Raw genomic sequence first — 15,507 nt, forward strand, 5'->3', positions numbered from 1 at the left:
TCAGAGTGTAATGGGAGAGGCAGGAAGAGTGACATATAGTTAGAAGCACTCGTTATATCACGCTGCAAAAGTTGGGGGCTCTGAAATGAAGAACGTTCTTTTCGATGAAATGAGATGAGATGGCAGTTCGGTGAAGCAGCTCCGTATGATGGATGAACGTGGAGGAACATATGGAAATTTCCTCCAAACGAAAAAAAAAAAAAAAATGAGTGTAATGGGAAAAGCTGACAGTGTTGCTTAGATATCTCATTTTTTTTTTTTATTTTGCCTGTCTCAAAAAATTGGAATTTATTTGTTTCACTTGACTAAAATGACTGCTTGAAAGTTTTTTTTTTTTTTTTTTCTTTTATTTTCGTTTTAAACGTTTATTTTTGCATGTTCAATTTATTCTCCAACAGTTTGACAGTTCCTACATTTGAGACACTTAAATGTTTTAACCGCTACACATTTTAACCACTTAAATGTTTGAGAGAGAGAGATATATATTTTATCTTCTCCTGTTTTTTCTTTTTTTTTTAAAGGTTAAATTGGGCAGAATGATATAGCAACAATTTCATTGTACATCCATTTAGAAACCCTTTACACAGTTATGTTTATTGTACACATATATTCTCGTATCCTTGTGCATGTAAACGTATTTTCCAAATTATTTATATATCATATGTGTACATGCAAGGGCGTGTAATATATAAGTATACATATGCACGCTATACAACATCAACAATTTCTTGGAATCCTAATTTTGACTCTTCAAAGATGACACATTCTATTCTACATGGTGTAGTGGTGCTTTTCACCATTTTCTTCTTCTTCTTTCATGTGCTCATATGTATGTACATACATGTGTACATTTATAGAAGGGAAGAATGTTTAAGTAGCTGTGCTTGTAGTGGCGCAGAAGGTATGTTGTTTTTTTGCTAAGCATGGCCGTGGGTAATGAACAGAAATAAAAACAAAATAATAAAATAGAGAATACATGTGAAAAATAAAGATAATAATACTGCTGAATAATACAAATAAAAGGTGCAGGTGAATAATACGGATAAAAAATACATGTGAAAAATACATATAAATAATACAGGTTAAAAATACATATAAATAATACAGGTGAAAAATACAGATAAAAAATAACGAGCTAAAAAAATAAAGCAAAGCACACATGGGGTCAGGCAAAAGTTGGTAAGCAAAAATGGCACAAATAAATTAAGTAAAAAATAAACGCAGTAAAAAGTGTACGAAACAAAGGGCTTCCTACTGTTCCAATAAAAAGTTAATTTTCTTATCAACTCTACAAATCAGGGAAATACAAAATGTCGTGCATAAATACAAAATAATTTCTTTTGTGACATCAAAAATATTGTGTGTGTTCATATGACACATGGGGGAGTACACCTTTGCTTATCTCTCACCCCTCTTCCCTTCCAACACTCCGCTTTCATTGGCGTGATTAAAAGTAGGGATTAAATAAACAAAAAGATTAAATATATGATTAAGTAAATGATTAAGTAAATGATTATGTAAATGATTAAATAAATAATTCAATAATTAATTAATTAAAAAAAAAAAAAAAAAAAAAAAAAAAGATAAAAATAAAAATAAATAAATAAAAAAGCATGTGTTTACATATAAATAAAAAAAATATGTTTAGATATAAATAAAAAAACTTGTTTACAAATAAATACAAAAATGTAATAACAAAATAAGTGCTAAAAATGGAAAAACGTTTTGCAAGTAAATTAAAAAGATACTTTTTCTTGAAATAATGAATGAAAATTTGTTCCATGAAAACGTGAAAACTGTTACACAGTATGAAAAAAATTGGCACAAAGAAAAGAAAAAAAAAAAAAAAAAAAAAAGGAATATGCATAATTATATACACTACATTTATATTCATAACTACAAGTATCAATATACATAATTATACCCTAGCGATATAAGTAATTATACATAAATAATAAACATAAATAATGTACATAAATAATGTACATAAATAATGTACATAAATAATGTACATAAATAATATACATAAATAATATACATAAATAAAATACATAAAATTATACATAAAACAATGTACACAATTATACATAACAACGTACATAATTTTATGCATAATAAAATGTACACATTTATACGTGTTATATACATATTATATACATAATTACTTTTCCACACTATTGAATTACGTAAATTTTCTAACGTAAAATTTACGTGTCAAAAAAAAAAAATATGCACTAAAAGCAAATAGCCCCAGCCCCATCAAAGGCGAGTGTATATTTTATGAATGAACAATTTTTATAACAAAATTCATTCCTCCGTCATTTATCAAAACTCTGTATTTACCCCCATTTTTGCATTTTTAAATTTTTTGTGTATACAGTTTTTGTAGTCATCTATCTACATATGTTTTGGGCGCTGAACAAGGTTACATATATATATATATATATATATATATATATATGTACATGCCTTGTCGTTTGTCACCCAACCGTTTACCATCCTTCATAATTCATGAAAGAACGCGATGCAATATCCGTGTTAACTTTAGTATGTGAGAGAAAGAAGCGCTGAGGGTTTTGTAAGCTCTAAAAAGGGATGCCATCATAGATGTGCTACTACGAGTTCCATAACTGCTTGTAAACATTCAACATTTTTGCACATGTTTTGTGGAGGGTTAATCCTAAGGACTACATAGAGGCGTAGCGTTACAACATAGTAAGTTTGAAGTATTTGTAGCTCAAAAGTGCAGTTTCAATACAAGACTGAAGGAGAAGAAAATCTTCCAAGTGCTCATAATTTAGAACTATTTTTTTTTTTTTTTTTGAAAAAGAAGATTTAATGCATTGTAGAAATCGAGCGGAAGTAGTTGGAATATCAGATAAGACACGCGAACGAATTGATTAGAAACAAAATGGATGTTCCAAATTATGAATACTTAAGATATTTAGGGATACAGAACGAAATTAAAAGGAGAAAAATATATAAAAGAATAAACATATATCATGTGTTAGATATAGTAATAATTATATTATTATTTTTGGGGTGCTATAAATTTGATATTGAAAAAAGTTATCAAAGTGAAAAAAAATTATTTTACAGTTTTACAAAATCGTTGATAGATTTGTTTATCTTGAACTTATTCAGAATATTGTATACATTGATATTCCTTTTTTTATATGCAAAAATAAGCTCATTAAAAACGTTAGAAAATGTATACGTGTTTTCCAGACATTTCACAGGAATATTGGCAATTATTAACACTTTGAAAATGATAAATTTGCAATATTATATGGAAAATCCAGATAATATTATTGATCAAAATAATTACACATATATATGCATAGCAAGAGTGATAATAATGCTCTATAGCATGTGTTCATCCTTGTATTATTACTTTGTGCAAATTCAGTTATATAACGTTAAGAAAAGAAGTATAATAGCTAAAAGTGAGTTGGAGAAAATACTTATAAATGATTTGAAATCGAAAAAGTATCAACTGTTCAATGCAAATGTAAGAAATACTTTTTTGGAGACTGATACAAGCAGTGTTAATAATGATTCTATGCGAATTGATTTTAAGAGTATTATCGATGGAAATTTATCGTATAGCAAATTAAGTGACTCAGATGATATATTTAAAAATACAAAGAAACAAAAAATTGGGTGCCGAAGAAAAGTTCCTCAGATTAACAGTGTATTTGCAGAGAAAAATGTAAAGGAAGCGTTACTGAAGAAAAAAAAAAGTTACCATTCTGATAAGAAAGTTAGTGCAGGAAGAGGAAATGATGCTGGAAGTCGAAAGAACAACGATTCTTTCTCTTCCTCTGCTACCTCCTCTACGACCAATGCAAATATAAGTTTTTTAGAGGACAAACTAAGTTACAAAGAGTTCATGAGCATATTGTTACCATATGCATGGCCCAGCAGAAGAGTAGATCAGAAAGGAAATAGTATAATTTTGAGAACATATGTAGTGTTTATATTTCTGTTTATTATATTGTCAAAAATGTTCAGTGTTGTATGTCCGATATATATAGGGCTAGCATCAAATGAAGTATTAAAAAAAGATATAAAGAATTCCATTTTTTACCTTACTCTGTATGTTACTTTTTTCTTTACATCTAAATTTTTAAAAGAAATATGTGGAATTTTATATTCACAAGTACAACAGTCAGCATTCATAGAGTTACAAGAATCCATTTTTCAGAATTTTCATAATTTATCATACGAATGGTTTTCGACAAAAAACTCTGGAGGTATAATGAGAATTGTAGATAGAGGTACAGAAAGTGCAAACAGTTTAATGAATTCTTTACTCATGTATATAATTCCAGCAACTATAGAAGGAGTTGTGACATGTATCATATTTGTTACCAAGTATAAAAGTAGTGTCTTAGGTAGTGTTTTATACATAGGTCTAACATTATACACATATGCAACTATAAAAATAACAAAATGGAGAAAGAAAATAAGAAGTAAAGCGAATAAAATGGACAATGTATATCACGATATTGCTCATGACTCTTTAACAAATTATGAAAATGTAAAATATTTTAGTAATGAAAATTTTGAAATAAAAAGATTTTGTAGTGCATTATCTAACTATAATAGATATAATTTAAAAATACTTAACAGCTTAGGTATACTCAATAGTATTCAACAATTTATTTTAAATGCCACACTATTTTGCACATTAATTTGTGCAATTCGTATGATTATAAATGATGGAGCTGATGGTGGTACATTCATTAGTGTAGTGGTGTATACATCTAACGTTTTTGCACCGTTAACTATATTAGGTACGTTATATGCAAATATTGTTAAATCATTTACTGATATAAGCGATTTGACTGATATTTTAAGAGAAAAGGTAGATATGAAAGATGATTCTAATTTGGAACCATTCGTTCTTACGTCTCATGAAAAGAAATTCGGAGCCAGCATCCAATTTGTAGATGTTAATTTCCACTATCCATCTCAACCTCTTCATATGTCTTTGAAAGATATTAATATTTATATACAACCAGGTACTACATGTGCTCTTGTTGGTCATACTGGTTCAGGAAAAACAACTATTTCTAAATTGCTTTATCGATTCTATGATGCTGAAGGGGATATAAAAATTGGAGGCAGAAATATAGCAGAATATACAAGAAATTCAGTTAGAAATATAATTGGAATAGTCCCACAAGATACAATTTTGTTTAATGAAACGATTCGATATAACATACTCTATGGAAAATTAGATGCAACTGAAGAACAATTAATACAAGCTGTCAAATCTGCACAGTTGTATGATTTTATTGAATCATTACCAAAAAAATGGGACACGTTGGTTGGTGATAAAGGTGTCAAATTATCAGGAGGGGAAAGACAAAGAATCGCTATAGCCAGATGTTTATTAAAAGATCCGAAAATAGTCATTTTTGATGAAGCAACTAGCTCTTTAGACTCAAGAACTGAATTTTTATTTCAAAAAGCTGTAGAGGATTTAAAGAAAAATAGAACCCTAATCATTATTGCACACAGACTTAGTACCATTGCATCAGCAGAATTAATTATCTTATTAAATAAAGGACGAATTGTTGAAAGAGGAACTCATCAATATTTACTTAAACTGAATGGAGAATATACAGAAATGTGGAATATGCAATCCCGATCGAATGATTTATTTACAGATGATAATTTATCAAATGAAGAAAATAAAAGTGCGCCTCCACATTCAAAAAATATGGGAACAAATTCCCCACGTTCCCTTGCTGTAATGAGGAATGCTAAAGCCAATAGTGCCCGAAGTGCAATTTCTGGAAATGGTCAACATGAGAATTACAGCATTCGTAAAGATATTGGAGGACGTCTACATGTATATAATAGTATCGTGAGGGATGTAGTGAGGAATGCAACCACAGGAGGTAAGACAAGAGAGGCGCGAGGTAGCAACGTTAGCTGTGGAACCACACCCAGCGTCAATAGAAGTAACACAGCCGGCAGTGTTGGAAGTGCTAGAAGTGTTGGAAGTGCTAGAAGTGTTGGAAGTGCTGCAAATGTTGGAAGTGCAGCAAATGTTGGAAGTGCAGCAAATGTTGGAAGTGCTGCAAATGTTGGAAGTGCAGCAAATGTTGGAAGTGCTGCCAATGCTGGAAGTGCTGCAAATGTTGGAAGTGCAGCAAATGCTGGAAGTGCAAGCGGATTGAATAACCGAAGCATGAACACAGTGTGTGGTGATGGCAATGAGAACAATGGTGACATATACGGATCTAAAGAGGGATTGAATGAAAATGCCATTAGAAGTAGTGACACAAGGAACTATACTGCTGATCATAGCGACGTTCGGGGTGGAAGTGTGCAAAGTGGTAGACAAAGTGATGGATCCGCAAGTGCCCAGATAGATGATGGTTCCAATATGAGATACGAATCAGGAACTGTTCGAAGTAGCAATGGTCATAGTTCTAGATCTAATAACATCAGTGGCGATGCAGAGGTAGTAGAAAACGACGCAGTTAGTGGGCAAGATAGTAGCCCCATTGATAGGGAAGAACCAATTGGTGCAGAGGAACCAATAGACGAGGGTGAAACAAATAGTATCATGGGAAGCGATGTACATAGGAATCACGAAATTGGATATAGACAAAGAATCCACCACATGAACAATAACAGCTACAATAGTAGTAGCACAAACAATGAGAATGATGGACGTGGAGATGACAACAATGTAAACAATGACGCAAACACCTTCAGTGGTGGTGGCAGCAATGATAATAACATCAGTACAAATGATTTGGACAATCAGGATTATACTAACGGTTTTGAAATAGATTATCAGGGTGGTTATAATGAACAAGCGATTGTTAGTGAACAGTCTTCGCCCATCGAACAGATGGTGTCAAGCTATGCCATAACTGCTAATGAATCTGTTATTGCCAACGAATCTGTTATTGCGAACGAATCTGCTATTACGAATGAATCTGTTATTGCGAACGAATCTGCTATTACGAACGAATCTGCTATTGTTAACGAATATGTCACTACCAACGAAGTAACAGTGAGCTACACGGATTACAATACGGGTGCGGTTGATTATAGCTACGATAATGCGGATAATGATTCATAAAATAAGGAGAAGAAGATAAACAGAGCATGTATCAAGAAACCAGTGTAGCTAGACGAAAAAGTCGCATTACAATATTTTTAAGTTATAACCCTTTGCACCCTCCACCCCTCAAAAAAAAAAAAAAAAAGTGACCACGGTGGCAAGGATCCATATATTTATATATCTATGGAGTTTATATATGAACCCAATTCAAAATGTAAATAATATCCAAGTGTATAGTATGGAGATATGTTAAATATGAATGTTAATATAGATCAACAAAAGTTAAGAATTAGGAAATATAAAATAGCTATTAATTTTTTTTTTTTTTAAAGAAAGAATAATATAATGTGCGTTTATCATTTATAATTACCTACTAAGTATAATTCTTCTTATATATTATGCCCCCATATCATAATATTTTTTAGGAGCGCATTTATATATACCATATTACACATATATGTGTGACATAACGTTGATAGTTCACGTTTGAGATTACACCTATGTATAGACAACTGTTTTAATTTTCCATCACACACACACACACAAATCATGTACACATATACATAATGTGTATATTGTGAAAGGCTTTTAATTATCTGTACATTGTAATTCACCATTCAAGCCAACACACAAGAATATCCGAAAACACACACGCACATATATATATATATATATATTTGGAAGCTCGTCACCAGAACTCTTACTTATACCATGACCCTGTCCGTTTTCCTAAATCTGAATTACGTTGTGGCACCTAATGCATTAAAATAAACTTCCTTCGCATGCTTTTTTTTTTTTTTTTTTTTTTTTTTTTTTTTTTTTCACACACCCTTATTTTTTTTTTTTATTTTAAATTTTCTGAAATTAATTCATCGTAGCATTGTGCGTATGCCTATAAATATATATGCGCATATAATATCATTCAATTAACCGTTTGTGCGTGTGTGTATATTTCTTATATTCATTTTCCCCGTCTCATCTATTTATGCACATACAAAAGCCTTCTAAAAAATTTGACTTCATCGAAATACTCACCTCACCCCCCACCCCCGATTGTTTTTCCTTTTTTCGTTTCATAATTTGTACAGCTTTTTAATTTCACCCATAAGTTTATACTGAATTTATAGTATTTGGAAAAAATAATTCGAAAGTAGTGAGAGTGGGAAATATATTTTAGGAAGATATAAATATATAGAAGAGGTGAAAAAGGGATTATGTGCGCATACATTGCTAAGACGTGTCACTTGTATAAATATATATATTTGTATATATATATATATATATATTTTTTCAATGGAATATTTAGTTAATTCATTTTACATAATTCTTCTATTAGTTATAAATATTCCGTAATACGGATTTCATATTTTACCAGGTCCGTGCGTACAACTTCACGTTGCACATGTAGTGTACGCTCCGCAGTATTATTCATTCAGTACTACAGCTTCAAAAACAGAAAAACAGAAAAACAACTTTTAAATAATTAACCCCATAACTTGTTATTTTTATGCCATTCAATTATTATGCACAATAAGACAAATCATATGCAGTTATATTTTTATCGTGCGTTCCGTTCAAACTACATTAAGAAATATTCAGTCTTAAGAAAAATACAGTTTTCTCATTTTTAAGTGCTGTAGAGGAAGTGAAAAAAAAGGAAAAAAAAAAAAAAAAATATACTTTATGAGTAGACGCAAAAGAATAAAATGAATGTTTAAGCGGAATTGTAAAAAACGAGTGCAGCGAGACGAGGTATATTGATGTACCTTTTTTTTTTTTTTTTTTTTTTTGTTAGCTTCTGAACAGTGGAAGGCTAGCAAATGTTATGATTTTCTATCACTGTTAATATGCACAAATATTTCTTTCATGTACGTGTAAGAATATTTTGATCTAGCCATATTAATAATTCATTTGCTAATCTGCTTGTGTAATTTTGTCTAATTACCCCATCCGATATCGTTTATAAAATTGGTCAGAGAAAAATCAGTACTATTTTCACATTTATCAGCTTCTGGTGTTGAAATTTTTATTCCGCTCAAATTGGACATCAACTTTGATGCTTCATTTGTACTCCTAAATCCTTCAATGTGTCCATTTGCAGAATTCTTTTTTTTTGTTAATCCTGTATTATTATCCATGTGAAGAGAAAAGGTGATGTCTTCTTCGTCATGGTTTTCATTTTCGTTTGCCAACTCTAGAATGATTTCCTTATCAGCATCAGTTAATGTGTCTAATAAGAACAACACAGAGGGATTTTTTTTTAATTGATTTTTTATTAATTTTATCGTATTTTGATAATTTCTTAAAATGGTGTTCAGTTCTTGTTGCTTTGTTAAATTTCTATTTTCAAGATATATTTTGTCTCTATTTAATTTGAATATTTGATCATTTAAATTGGATATTATATCACTAAAAGAGCTTAACCTATTGTTTAAATCACTTTGTTGTTCTTCCAGACATGTGTACTGATTTTTCTGATTCTGTTTCTCTTTCTTCATTTCTCTTAGTTTTTCTTCCAGGCAATAAATTTTTTTTTTCTTTTCAATTATCTCTTTTTCCTTTAGCTCTAAAGTACCTTGGAACATGATGCACGACTCCTTAGCCATAAGTCTCAATGTTGTTACCCAATTTTCACTAGCTCCTGGATTCTTATCCATTTCATCTGGTTCATCCAACCGCTCGTAAACTGCAGATGCACCGCTTGAAGCTGTATTGGAAACATGCTGAATGGTGAACTGTTCTTCATTCACGTTTATGTCAGTTCCACTATGACTATCACTTTTTATCGAATTTTCTTTACTGCTCAACAGTTCAGGAATAACCTCTTCATTAAATTCAAGAACATCTGCATCATGTATAGAAGAGGTGTTAAAAATATGGCTATTTTGTACAGAATTCAAGAATGTATTAAAATCCTTCTTGTAGTAGTTCGATTGAATTTCATTAAAACAATCGTCTTTGTAATAGTTCGTTTTGCTTCGTATACTTTCATCTTTATTTTTATTATTTTTTGTATGGTTCACAGGAGTGGAAGAGCTAGAATTATGATTATTCATTGCATTATTTTTAGAGTACCTGTTGTTTTTTCTCTCTTTTGTGTGCATATTTTTTCTCCATATGTTTGATGAAGATCTTAATTTTTTTTTTTTTTGTGAGTCGATTGTGGTACTAATTTGTTTCTTAATGTGGTTAAGATTTGTTTTACTTATTTGGATGTTTTCATTTGGAGTGTTTTTGTTTATTATTTCTTTCCTCATTTTATTTGTTTTTTCTTGTTGAATTTTTTGTGGATTTTCTCTATCAGGTATGTTGTGTTTCCTTAGTGATGTCAAACTTGAATTGTTTACAATTTCACTTGAATATGCATTACTAGATATGTATTCATCATTGAATTGGGGCCAACTTAATCCATTGGATTTGTTGACCTCGTAAGTGTCTCTAGACAGATTCTCCTTTTCACAGTTTATTTGCATGGTTGCAATAATTTCCAGCCACATATTTTTAATCTCATTTTGATTACTTTCTGATGAATTTATCAATTCGGTTATAAGCAATTTGGTGAGTTGAACCCATTGTTTTTCTCTTAATTTTTGTATTTTATAGTTGTGATCCACTTTCCTAAGTTTGAGAATCGTGTTTTTATACTTTACACTTTCTTGTTCGTGACAGAGATTGGTTAAGAATAGGAAATTTTTCCTTTCCTTTTCATTGTCATTTTGTAATTCAAGATATTTGTCTTTATACATTTCCATTTTCAATTTGTTTGTTCCAATGATTTGTCTCCATTTATATTTTTCTGCTATATAAATATTTTCTTTATCATTCCATGCATTTTGAAATTTTATTCTTTCATCCTTAATCATTTTTTCATTTTTTAAAATGTACTTATTCATCATACAGTTGAAGTTGTACATATAGTTACATGCTTCTAGTATAATATTTCTATATTTGTAAATATCTCCAAGGATTGTCCAAAACATGTATGTTAATTCTTTTTTTAAAAGCCTTTGAGTGTAACAACTTTTATTGAGATCACCTTGACTTGTTGAAAGAAAAGCATTCAAATTATTTTGTTTTTTCGAATTGAATATTCTTCCATGGATTATTTCTTCGTCTGTAACACACCATTGTTTCATTTTATTTTCACTGTAATAATCTAATTCGTTATCTAAGTTTGCTGAACCCACTCTTTCTTTTCCTTTTTTGTTGTCTTTTTCCTCACTTCCATTATCATGTTCTTTGCATCTCATCAATGATTCTCCATTTTGCAAAATTAATGAATCTTCGTTGTCTTCACATCTACCCAAAATTTTCAAAAGATACATGAGTTGTACATCTCTATCATTATCTTCATCAAAGGATTTCAAATAAAATTCTGATGACCACAGGAATGGTTGTGCACAGGGAAGTGAAGAAATGGGGACAGACGATGTAGATTCGAATGAGAAACGTTCAGGATGATTTTTATCTGGAGACGATTTTTCATCAGTCGATTTTTTGGTGGAAAATTGTCCAGGGGTGATGAGTGCTAATGAGTTCGTCTTTCCTGAAAAGTTATTTAAATTAAGAGTTGTCGGGAATTCTTGCATAATCCTTGCACCTATCTGATTTGCAAAAGTATGGCTTCCATTTTGAGTGTTAAATTTTTTACACTTTGACTTAAATTTTTCAAGATCTTTTGTCCATATTTGCATATGTTCTAATTTCTTCTTATAATGTTCATTAATGCACAGTAGTCTTTTATTTTTTTTTTCAATTTTTTTTATGTATCCCTCGATTTCCATTTCTCTCTCTATTTTTTTTATTTCATTGCTAGGAGTTTCATAAAGCATAAAGGTAGTATCCTCTTCTATTTCTCCTTGCCCAACAGGTTGTTTTTCGCCCGTTTTTTCGCTCGTTTTTTCGTTCATTTGTTCGTTCCTTCTGTGCGTTAGTTTTGCACCTGCCCTTTCATTATCCATGTAATGTTCTACACAAGCACTTTTTCCTCTTTGCATTTCCATAAATTGACATTTTATTCTTTCTAATTTTAGCATGGATACCACATGGATCAGCAATCGAATTAGTGAACTGCCATCAAGTATTTTTATCACTTCATCTTTTTTCATGGAACAATTTTTATTTTTTATCATCTCATATATTCCATTTTGCACTTTTTCTATACATGAAATGGTATCGTTGCCTTTAGGGGATACATCTTTATCCTTAACCTTTTCTTTATCTTTATCAATCCATTGCAACAGTTCTTTTATTATCTGATTACTTTCTTTTAATAAATTAAATTCGTTTTCTTTTTCACACTTGAATTCATTTACTGCATTTCTCATAGTTATTATTTCTCCTTTTATATGTTCATTATTGAGTGCATGTTCCATGTTTTTTTCGTACATAAGGCATTTTATTTTATGAATAGCAGACTGGATGTTCATTTTTGTATTGTCTTCATACTTGGATATTGATATATTCTGTTTACCTATGCTTTGAGTCGTTATTAAAGATTCGTTTGATTCCAATCCTGGCATTTCCCTCGATAGTTCCCTCTGCGCTGCATTTGCCACCTGATCACTAACTGCACTTCTTTGAACCTGGTAATTGATATTTAAGATGTTCTTCTTTTTCGAAATGTCATCACTATAGTTTTCCTTTTCCTTGTCTTCTATTTTTTCAAGTCCATTTAAATACAAACTCTCGAATAAAAAATTGTGCATGTATTTATCTTCCTCGTCATACTTGATCCGTGCATCCTCGTTTTGCGTTGCACTGTGTGGTGCATTTTGTGTATCTTGTCTATATTTATATGTAGATTTATATGTAGATTCATTTGTCGATTTATTTGTGGATTCATTTGTCGATTTATTTGTGGATTCATTTGTGGATTCATTTGTGGATTTATTTGTGGATTCATTTGTAGATTCATTTGTGGATTCATTTGTGGATTCATTTGTGGATTCATTTGTGGATTCATTTGTGGATTCATTTGTAGATTTATTACTGAGGTCACTTTTCTCATTTTCTTGTATTTTGTTCCATCCCAATTGCTCAACAAAAACATGTGGGCGATGAGAATTTTTATTTTGACAGTTGAGGATATCCAAATCTAATGTTATATCTTCTTCTATGTTGCTTAATTTGGATTCGAAATGTTTCCTCACTGTAGCAATATTTTCTAAATGTTTCTGTTTTATGCAAAAAGTTTCAGCTTCATATTTCTCTCGCAGCTTCGTTAGTTCAGTATAATATACTGCTTTAGTATCTTCCATTTCTTTTTTTTTTATTTGTTGAACTAGTTCTAATTCTTTCTCCTTTAGATGCAGTTCTTTCTTATACACTTTGATTTGTGCTTTTAAGAAAAAAATGAAAGAATCACCTTTTATTTTTTGATTTTTATCATTCCATATAATTTCTAATGTTTTCAAGTAATCACAGTTGAGTAAGAAATTAAGAACAGGATCAACATCTGTTTGACACCATGCTTCTGTTCCTTTCTTTAGATTAGCGCATGTAGGTTTAGAATCATCTAAATAATTCCTGCCGTTTATATTTGGAAATTTAGAAAAATGTAAAGTGGGAATAGAAGACAATACATTTTTACTCTTTTCACAGGGTTCAGTTTTTGTAATTGCAGTTGGATCTACTTTCGTTTTGAAGTACTTAAAAAAGTTGCTGCGTGGAGGAACGCAGATTTTATCAAAACTGTATGATGTGTTTTTTCTCTCAAAATTCTCATATTGTCTGTTAATGCCTCTAGGTGAGTTCCATCCCATGTATTTTTCATGTGTGTCCATTCTGCTTATGTCTTTTTCTTTGGCTTCTTTTTCATGTGTGTCCATTTTGTCTATACCCTTTTGACATATCTGATTTTTGTATTCGTATTCGTATTCGAATTCTAGTTCATTTGTCATTGTTGTTACAGAGAAAGGGTTATTGTGTATGTCATCATTTTCATGCTTTTTCATGACATCTGGTGCTATATTAATGTCTCTTCTTTCTAAAGTTCCACGAGAGAAGTTTTCAAAAGCATTGATACCCCTACCAATAGAACTTCCTCTGATCATGGAAAGAGAACTATTATTTTTATGATTTACAAATGATATGTGTCGATTCACGTCACAGGTATCTACTGAAGTTGAAACAAATTCTTTTGAATTTGACGAATTTAACCACGTTGGGCTTATGCTAGAGGGTGTTTGTAATACCTTCACAACAGGATGATGATATTGGGATTGTCGTGTACATTTGGAGGTGTCACATGTAGATAGTTCTTTCTTTGTATAGAAATTATATTTATCATGATCAGTTTTTATTGTTGTATTATTTACTTGAAGATAATTGGAATAATTTTCCATCATCTCCTTAGGAAGTTTTACACTACCAGCCTTTACAAGGCAACTTAATGGTTCTTCACTTGCCATAAAATCTGTTAATCTTTTGTGAACAGGGTATGCTAAAATAAAATCACATTCATGATGTTTAACTAAAGAATAAAGAAAAAATAAAATAATTAAGGACTGGTAAGAGCTATTAAAATTTTCTATACCAAAATTTTCAAAATATATAAAGTTACAATCAATATGTACATCATTAAGGACATTTTTTATAATTTTCCAATTTATGGCTTTATCCTCATCAGTCATAGGTTTTAAATTTATATATCCTTTATATTTTTTCATCACTTGTGGCCATATAAACTCGAATAGTTCCAAATAGACAGTTCCATCTTTCAGATCCTTGAAATCAAAATTTTTTCTCTTGAGTAATTTTTTTACCCATATTACAAGTTCTGCTTTTCCTATTTTATTTTCCTTCTCCATATTTTTGTTTTTTCATTAACTGAAGATTTGCTACACTACTAAATCATATTTGAAAATTTTCTCTTTTTTTAGACAATATTGCACAAGAAAGGGAGCCCTATACAACCACTTAAGCACTTGTGTACATGGAGAGTAACGGTACCCTAGTGAGTTTATTTATTATTTTATCTTTTAAAACTTCTTCTGTAATAGTACCATATTGCATATGCTATATTAATGGTTCAGCAAATTAACCTAATAATCACACTAATGTTTCTTGTTTTATTTTATTTTATTTTTATCTTATGAATATGTAGGAAAATTACGCGAGCTGGGAGAGATTTCACAAGCATAATGTAATGATAATGTGTGTAGATTTCTTTAGTTTATAATTTTTAATATTTTCGTTTCCTTTCAGATTGTGCAAAAAAATAATTCCAAATGCATGCAAACGGGAAACTGTGCCACGCGAAGTGATACAACACGAAATTGTGCTACACGAATTTTTTGCCCATTCACTACTCTCCTGAGTTGCACACATTACTGAAAAGAAGGGTATACAATATGTTTTTGTTTTCTTTTAGAGAAAATTTATGTAATAGAGGACTTCTCACGAAATGTTGT

General features: G+C 30.5%; 2 protein-coding genes across 2 annotated transcripts; one reads left to right on the forward strand and one right to left on the reverse strand.

Annotated features, from left to right (window-relative positions):
- Nucleotides 1-2,911: 2,911 nt before the first annotated feature.
- PGO_126060 (multidrug resistance protein 2) lies at nucleotides 2,912-7,111 on the forward strand (the record flags this gene model as incomplete). The annotated part of the gene is made up of 1 exon (XM_028689396.1): nucleotides 2,912-7,111. The coding sequence occupies one exon, from the start codon at nucleotides 2,912-2,914 to the stop codon at nucleotides 7,109-7,111; it is 4,200 nt and encodes a 1,399-aa protein (XP_028545197.1).
- A 1,919-nt stretch (nucleotides 7,112-9,030) lies between these two features.
- On the reverse strand, nucleotides 9,031-14,904 carry PGO_126070 (calponin homology domain-containing protein; the record flags this gene model as incomplete). The annotated part of the gene is made up of 1 exon (XM_028689397.1): nucleotides 9,031-14,904. The coding sequence occupies one exon, from the start codon at nucleotides 14,902-14,904 to the stop codon at nucleotides 9,031-9,033; it is 5,874 nt and encodes a 1,957-aa protein (XP_028545198.1).
- Nucleotides 14,905-15,507: the final 603 nt, after the last annotated feature.

This window comes from Plasmodium gonderi (assembly GCF_002157705.1).
Source record: "Plasmodium gonderi DNA, contig: Chr12, whole genome shotgun sequence".
In the NCBI taxonomy this organism is placed as follows: domain Eukaryota; phylum Apicomplexa; class Aconoidasida; order Haemosporida; family Plasmodiidae; genus Plasmodium; species Plasmodium gonderi.